This window comes from Neolamprologus brichardi, chromosome 3 (assembly GCF_056152115.1).
Source record: "Neolamprologus brichardi isolate AB-2024 chromosome 3, ASM5615211v1, whole genome shotgun sequence".
Classification (NCBI taxonomy): domain Eukaryota; kingdom Metazoa; phylum Chordata; class Actinopteri; order Cichliformes; family Cichlidae; genus Neolamprologus; species Neolamprologus brichardi.
This window is the reverse complement of record NC_142106.1, coordinates 24,360,923-24,369,561: the sequence shown is the minus strand read 5'-3', so window position 1 is coordinate 24,369,561 and position 8,639 is coordinate 24,360,923. Positions and strand designations below refer to the sequence as shown.

Genomic DNA, 8,639 nt, shown 5'->3' with positions numbered 1-8,639 from the left:
GCTTTAAGGCAGCTGAGCAGGAACAAAGTGATCGCACCCAACATCCACACTGGACGTGTAAGGCAGAGCTCTGAATTTTGTGGCATTGCAATGTGTAGGAAGGGAAATAAGAACACTTACACACACACAAGTAGATTACATAATCAAATCATTTCTATTCAAGTCGCTTTTATTTATATAGTGCCAAATCACAACAACAGTGGCTTCAAGGTGCTTAAACTATGGGCACTTCCTATTGAACTATTTCTTTGATTTATATAAGTAATATTTTCTAAAACTAATTAAACTTTATCAGTTCAGTTTGGACCCTAATGAAACAGGGTAACAACATTATTTAACATGAAACCTAAAAACTGCCCACAACCACCTCCTAAAGACCTTAAATAGAAAATAGGCAAAGTGGTTTTAAATATGTCAGACCACACAAACCAGAGTCAGGTGCTTGTCGCTGACTGCAACTTTACACTGGCTCTAGTTAAAGTAGAGCCAGGCTCTAGTTATTAATACTAAATGGTTTCTTGCCACCAAACAACTTTGTGTCATATTTACCCCATAAACCCAGCAATGATTAATTAACATTCACTTCATTTCACATCACATCACTATTTAAAGGTAAAGTAAGCATTTGTTATGGGTTATTTATTTTATTTTTATAAATTATACGCATAGGGGTAAACATACGAAATGTTTAATTGACACATCTGGGTTTTTTTGCTTGTTTGTTTTGTTTTTTAAATTTCCTGATTTATTACTATTGCTAATGTTTTTCAAATATAGTCTGTAAAAACAGGCTATATTAGTCACAGACTATAGTCTGTGACTCCAGAGGCAGAAACATGTCAACCAGTCAGCTGCAGCCATCATGGGAACAGTCTAAATTTAATGTTTCTGATCTCTCCTGGCTGATTAATACATGTGTGTCCTACAGAGGACCCCATAGCTACAATTATGCACTTAAGTTGGGAGGGGTAATAAAACAGAAGTCAGTTCAGTACAATCAACTGCCATCCAGCAGTGAGTTTACACACTAACTTAAATCAGCATTTTGTAGGTAAATGAGCTCAAGTGAATCAAAAATGAACCAAAACTTATTGAGTTAAGGAGAAAAATGAAGACTAATACCATGAGACTGAAACCATAACTATAAAAAATGATCATAGTAACATAGTAATCACAAAGTAAGCTTCTGTGGTAAACAAACTTGTAATGGTCTTTTTTTGTACAGCTAGTCAAATCATTTATTGTAAAGCATTTAAATGAGTCTCCTGTGAATTCATATGAAATACAGAGGCGTGCTTCCTCTGAAATTCTGAAGTAAAACATCACAGGCTTATCAGTTTGTTGCTACATCTATTTATAAAATGCAAAAACAGATGCTCACACACAGACACATGATTGACTTTTCACACATTTGACTCAATAATGGTGCACAGAGTTGGTCAGCTCACAGTGTCAGAGCGGCTTTGTAAACCTATTTGTGGAGGATGTATGTCACAGTTTCATCTTCGATACCACAAATTTCAAATGTTTACTGTCTTTACCAAAAAATGTATCACAATGAAGTGAAGCTATGGAATATTTATTAAACTCTAAATTCAAATAGCGCAATGTTATTAGGAGAAAACTTCAATCCTGCATGAAGATCAGTTGACACACTAAGGGAAGGTGATTTGTACAACACTTAAAGGAGAATGTCAAAGTCTTTTTTCCAGATATTTATGTGATATCCCTTAATTTCTGGAGTTTACACACACAGACGGTACTAGAATAAAAAAAAAAAATACAAATTTGGCATCCATTCAGATGATGATGTAAACTCATAGATTGAGTTAAAGACTCATGGAACAGCTCTGCTGAGTTTTCTCTTCTGTGACTCCAAATATTATCATCATGTCTAAATGACAATCTAATATATACAATATATTATTCTGTAAGAGGGGAGTAGGAGAGCTGAAATAAAGTAAATGTTCATCACTCTATGGAGGATGTGCAGTTACATTTTAGCTGATGCTATTTTAAAATATGTGTAAATATAAAGAGTGTGTTAGTAAACCAGCTATCTTAGTCTTTGGCCAAATGAAGAAGTTCAGTGAGGTTAAACATCCCCTTTGCCTAATGTTACACAAATGTGCTAAATTTATCCTACATTTCCTCTAATTGCTGTTTTGTGGTTGCTACATTTGGATGGGCTTGTAGAAAAAAATAAGTGAGTAGTTAAGCAGAAACTGTAGATGTTGCAAAGGAATTTCCTGTTGTATTCTACAGTAGTCCATCTATTGCAGGGATGGCTGGTATGAGCAGGATGCCGATGCTCCGTAGGGACAGAGAAACATACAGCGACACACTCAATGAACACTTAACAGTCCATTCTTTATTAAAGCTGTGGTTCTCAGCATCAGAAAGCTTTTGTACTCCCAGTGTTCTGCACAAACTACCACACTGCATGTAACAGCGATAAAAAGGGAATAAATATCCTACAGCATTTACATATTCCGTCATATTCCTTCTTATCAGGTAGACGGGATGAAAGTAGGTCTGTTCAGCAGCAGGTGGTTTGACTCTGATGCTGAAATGGATATTGAAGAGTTCACTTTCAGTATTTCTCTCTCAACTCTAACAGTTACCTTTTTACTGCTTTTTGTCCTCAAACCCATTGGAGGTAAGCTTTCACACACACACACACACACACACACACACACACACACACTTTTTAAATTCAGTTTACCAGGATTTGTGAAATGTACAGTAATTGTACCCCTTTCAAAATAAAATTTTGTAGTGAAAGGAACTCACTAGCTCCAATTTTCAACTTTAGCCCATACTTTAGGCAGGAAAGGGCTGACAGAGGCAGGATGGATGTTACTCAGGATTATGGGAGGTGACTCAGACTTGTTGCTGTCAGGAAATGAGGTAGAGGAGGCCCAGACATGATAGCTTTAAGGCACCTGAGCGGAAAAAAAGTAATCGCACCCAACATCCACACTGGACGCGTAAGGCAGAGCTCTGAATTTTTTGACATTGCAATGTGTAGGAGGGGAAATAAGAACACTTAGACACACACAAGTAGAGTACATAATCAGATAAAAGTTTGATTTCTTTGATTTATAGAAATAATATTTTCTAAAAGCAAATTAAACTCTACCTTTCATTTCTTCATCAGTTCAGTTTGAACCCTTCTGAAACAGGGTTACAACAGTTTTTAACATGAAACCTAAAAACTGCCCACAACCATCTCCCGATGACCTTCAACAGAAAAAAGGCAAAGTGGTTTTTAAATATGTCAGACCACACAAACCAGAGTCAGGTGCTTGTCACTGATTGCAACTTTAAACTGAAAACAGAGTATCTAAAACATGTTTGCAGCATGACTCGGATACCCTGGGATCTGGATACACTGGGTCCCAGTGGTAGTAAGCTCGAGACATTATCTTTAGATTAGGCGGTCCATCAAGAGGCCTGAATCAGCCAAACCGTGACACAGGTCGATGAGCTGATGAGTCCCTGCACACACTGCAGTTTGTGCCTGGGAACTCAAATCGCACAACTTCAGAGCCCCGCCTTACACAGCACTTCTTGTAATTGACTTTGAATGTTGGCATTTTGTTCCAGCTCAGACTTCTCAAAAGCCAGTTTGTCCTATTCTAAGGTTTCACCTTTCTGTTCCTTCTCTCTGTTATTACATACACGATTACTGTTGGTGTCATGCCTCAGGTGTTAGTGACCCAACAATGGAGCTTTAGAAATGATGACCATATGGAAACCGGAATTGGACAAGCAGACGAAAATGGAGAAAAAAAGACATGAGTATGTATGGAAACAAACATACATCAATAATAATAATAATAATAATAATAATAATAATAATAATAATGTATTTTTTAAAAAGAAGTATAACCTGGAAGGGAAACATAAGCCACTCCCTCCTCCTCGTCTTTCTCTCTCCCTTACACACCGTTGCACACAGTCGCACGCACCGGTGCGTCAGCTTCAGGCGGACCATCACTACTGCTTTTCATAAAGTTTTCTCCTCTCGATAAAGAACCCGATGGTCGCGATCAGCTAATGAAGCTTCTGACTGAAAAGGTGAGCCGCTTCTGCTCTGATCTACAATACTGTTTGATCATTAATGAGAACGAGCGCGTCCTGGATTCAAACCGCTCCTGACTGAATGTATAACATCTTCTACGCATTGGCTAAAATATTACAGCACCCCAAACCTCTCTTTAAAAGTAACATTAAAATTACTTTATTCTCACGGAACGGTTATGTTTAACCTGAAAACACGTCGACGTGTGACATAATGTTGGCAGGCAGCTGACTCATTGCCCAAAGCATGACTCAACCTTTGTCAGACGGTGATTAGTTCCAACACGTCCACAAACCAGTCATTCATCAGCTGCAGTCACTTAGTCCTGTCGAAGATGGACACAGAAGAGTCAAGTGTCAGTGTTTCTACTATATTCACGTTCTTGTTGTTGCTTTCCCCCATCGTGTCTCTTGAAGGTAAGCTATAAAGCTATACATATGATGGCTCGCACATGTAGTTGGGTTTGATGATCAAACTAAACGAGATTTATATTCTAATGTGAAGCGTTCCTGTATGTATGGATACAGTAATATATATACAACATTTAATTTAACAAAGCAATTTAAAACAATGATGAAACTCAGTGGCAATTTAATGTGTTAAGGAGAAACACAGTCAAACTAGTAAATACTTTAATATGAATAAAATCCTAAAATGTCCTGGTGGCATTTTTGTTTCTACATAAGCTGTTAGACTGTTTTCAACAGCTGTGAACTAAATTATACTACATGACTTGTGATGGAACATAATGGAAAAGCAAAACAATCAGTCAACTCATGTAATGGCTTGGTATGCCATTACAACAGAAGCCTTTATAAGGGGTGTTGTGTGTGGGGAAAAAATGGGTTCTTTCAGCCAAGAGGTGACCACAGGTGATGTAATCCCAAGCCCCACCAGGCTTTAAGTGCATACATTAGCTTGCTTCATTTGTCCTCCCATTCTCAATTAATACACAGTATTTCTGCTGACACTCTACTATTGTACTTATTTGAGGACATGTATTTGTTGGGTTTACGGCCTTTTTTTGTCAGGGAGAAGGTCAAAAGACTACATTGAGCTCACTGTGCGGTGAGCTCTGTCACTTTTGTATGAAGCTGCGACGTGGCTACTTTTTTTTCGTAAATGAAATAAAATTTGCTCTTAATAACCTTTTTATGAAGGCAGAACTGTTTAAAAATGAGTATAAATTCATAGATATAGTTTTATATTTATTTATTTTTGTAAGGACAACACCACTAAATTATTATTTGAAAATACTTGAATTTTTAAGCAGGATGTGTTTATTTATTTCTCCTCCTCAGGTCAGTTTGATGTGGTCGGATCACTTCAGCCTATCCTGGCCGCTCCAGATGATGATGTCATCCTGCAGTGTCACGTGGAGCCAAAGTTTAATGTGGCGGGGTTGACGGTGGAGTGGTCGAGGCCCGATCGTCGTCCTGACCCCAACGACCGTCTGAGTCGAGTGGAATATGTTCATCTTTACAGAGACGCCCACGAGGTCCCCGACATGAAGATCCCATCGTACATCGGGAGGACGGCGTTGTTCACAGACGGCCTGAGAGAAGGAAACATCTCACTAAGAATCACTAATGTGACACAAGAAGATGAAGGAAGATACAGATGTTTCATCCCGAAGTTAAAGAGTCAAACAAGGTCTTCAATTGTTCATCTGATTGTTGGTGAGTTAGACTGAAAAGATTCTTGTTGTTTGGTTTCAAACTTGCCTTAAAGACCAGTGTGCTTCGATCATTTTACCAACAACTTATTTTGGTGTTGCTCCTTAAAAACGTCTGGATATTATTTTATTGTAAATAATGAAATGTTCTTACAATCTTATATTCAGCTGAAACTATGACAACCGAGACACCACTGCATCCTGAAACTCTCCAAACTCCTGAGCCGATGGACGAGTTTCACAGTAAAGGTGAGAACATGAGGAACAAATCAAGACAATTAAAAAGTCTTGAAATGGATTTAAATCACCTTTATGATGCAGTTTTCTCTCACTGATAGCAGCCTCTCTGTGTAGTCCTCAAAATTTTTAACGTGCGCTGCTTTACTTTGAAGTAGATGCAGGAAGTGTAGTGTAATATCCTGGGAGCAGCCCTGCAGATCTCTTTATTTATTTCTGTGAAGCAGTAAATGTATCAGTTATTCTCTTGTGGATTTTGACAAAGTCATGTTTGCTGCCCTGAGAATTCTGGGACTTGTGGTATTAAAGTGACCATCAGGACTGATATCTCAGTAATTCTAACTTCATTTCTCTGTTATATAACTTCATGTAACGTCTGTGCCTAATAGTTTAATAAATGTGACGTGTCATATTGTGTCTTACAGTAGATCTCATCTCTGTTTGGTTTTTCCTGGCAGGTGGTTTGTCCCGTCGGAGCCGACTGATCCCACTTGTCGTTTTCTGTGTTTTTATTCTGCTCTGTGTCGCAGTCGCAGGACGCTGGTTGAAGCATTGAAAAACAGAAGTATGATTAAGTCTTAAATATTTATGCATTTACCTCATGGCTGAAGGATGGAAATTAAGGAAAACTGTTTGTGTGTCTGTTCTTTGTTACTCCAGCTTGCGAGTGCAGCTTTGTAGGTGAACACATTGGAAACATTAACAGAGGCGCAAGCATCACCCACTTTACTTGAACATTAATTAAAAGCATTGATTTTTCCAGCCTCATGTGGACACAGCAGCTCTGCAGCAGGAGGATTTCACTATGTCCTGTAATTTGCTTGGAGTCAACAACAACCATCCTTTTTGCCAAAGTTGACTTCTGGGATCAAACTTCAAAATCGTGAGGACCTACAATTTAGATGCCTTGCTCATGGGCACATTGGAAACATTAAGAGAGGAGAAAGTGCCAACTTCTTACTTACTTTGAGATGTTGCTTATTTGTTTGAGGAGCCGAAGAACTTTTCCAGCCTCCTGTGGGCACAGTGGGCCTGCAGCAGGTGAATTTCATGACGTCCTGCAGTTTGTTTGGACCTGAAGTCTACCTTTAATCCTTGTGATGGTGCCTGAGATTGTATGACTAGTCTGGTGACTTCCAATGGGTTTAACCACAGAAGTAACATCCATTATTTGAGTCAAAGTCGACCTCTGGCAAACATATGGATAATTTGTGTCACAACTGTGAAGTATCTGGTTGTGCTGCAGCACTAAGGCTGAAATTGTTTTGTGAGACTTTGATCAAATCTTAATAACCTCACATATAAATTCTCTTGCATGTGAGGTTATTTACAAAGAAACACTTAAGTCTAATTGGATGTCCTTTCACAAGAACTAGATCTGAAGGGCTTTAACTGTTCTTGCATTTATACCTGCGTTAGTTTGAACTTTTTTTTTAGCTTGTGGGAACATGAAATACTAGTTTAGATACTAAGAAAATGAAACCTGTTTAAGAACCTCTTAGAGTCATGTTGTATTTTGAGGAGATAGAGGTGAATATTTGCACTTTGTTTTGTATTATGGGTGAAGTCTTACTTTATTCTGCCCTTTAGAGAGCGGACTACAGCACTATTAGATCAGGTTGAACTCATGTAAACATGTTTGCTGTGATGTGATTGTAGGTATTTATTTTCTCTTTCAGGACAGCTTGGAGCTAAAGGTGCTTTCCATGTGTTTGTTTTGTTAAAGTTCCTAACTGTCACTCTGACATACTGATTGTTTTATCAAGCTCAACTTTCTGCTTCCTTCTTACGGAAGGAATATCTAATATATAGTTCTGTTGTTTGTTCTGTTGTCTCTTAAAGAAAAGCAGGTCTTCTCTTTGAAACACTAATTTTTATATTTTGAACCTTTTGTTATTTTGCACTTTCCAACTAATTAAACTTAAATTTGAGGCAAAGTGTTTCCAGACAATTGCTTCTCAGATAAAGTTAATTTGCAAATGATTTCAGTGTGTTTGCATTATTTATTCAGTGACTAACATCTGTGCTGGAGTTCAGCCTTGTGTTGTTGTGTTATCATCAGACAGCAATGTTGTTCAATTCACACAGAGGTCATCCACATGAAAACATGCCGACCTGAGCTGTTTGTTAGATTAGCTCAGCATGACAACAGCAGTACAGCAGGGGCTGATTTACACATTCATTTATGTCTGTACTGAAGTAAAAAACGTGTTACAGGTTTAAGTTTCACTAAAAGTGAAATCTCAGCTGTTATTGGAGGATACTTTACTTAAATAATTTATTTATATTGATTAATTTATTTTAATCTCTCCCCCCCCCCCCCCAAAAAAAAAAAACAAAAAAAAAAACAATTAAAATTAAAATAATGAGACAAATAAACCTAAACCACAATCATAACGGGATAAATCATGAACAGAAGCTAGTAGCCAAGACTCAAGATACTGAAAAATGTAAAACTGAGAACCAAACAGGACAAATAATAATCAAAAACCACAGACCGTGACAGCCACCACCTTCGACCCAAAGTCTGTTTCAGGTTTTAAGTTTTATTTAAGAATACAAAGAATATCTGGATATTTATAATAACTCTCTGTTGTACTAAAAATCACAGCAAATGATTTTCCATTATATTTATAGACA

General features: G+C 37.7%; 1 protein-coding gene across 1 annotated transcript; it reads left to right on the top strand.

Moving 5' to 3' along the window:
- The first annotated feature begins 4,402 nt into the window (after nucleotides 1-4,402).
- Nucleotides 4,403-7,816, top strand: LOC102784609 (myelin-oligodendrocyte glycoprotein-like). Its single transcript, XM_087839240.1, has 5 exons — nucleotides 4,403-4,503; nucleotides 5,389-5,766; nucleotides 5,931-6,011; nucleotides 6,458-6,564; nucleotides 6,660-7,816. The coding sequence occupies exons 1-4, from the start codon at nucleotides 4,422-4,424 to the stop codon at nucleotides 6,553-6,555; spliced, it is 639 nt and encodes a 212-aa protein (XP_087695366.1). The 5' UTR covers nucleotides 4,403-4,421; the 3' UTR covers nucleotides 6,556-6,564; nucleotides 6,660-7,816.
- Nucleotides 7,817-8,639: the final 823 nt, after the last annotated feature.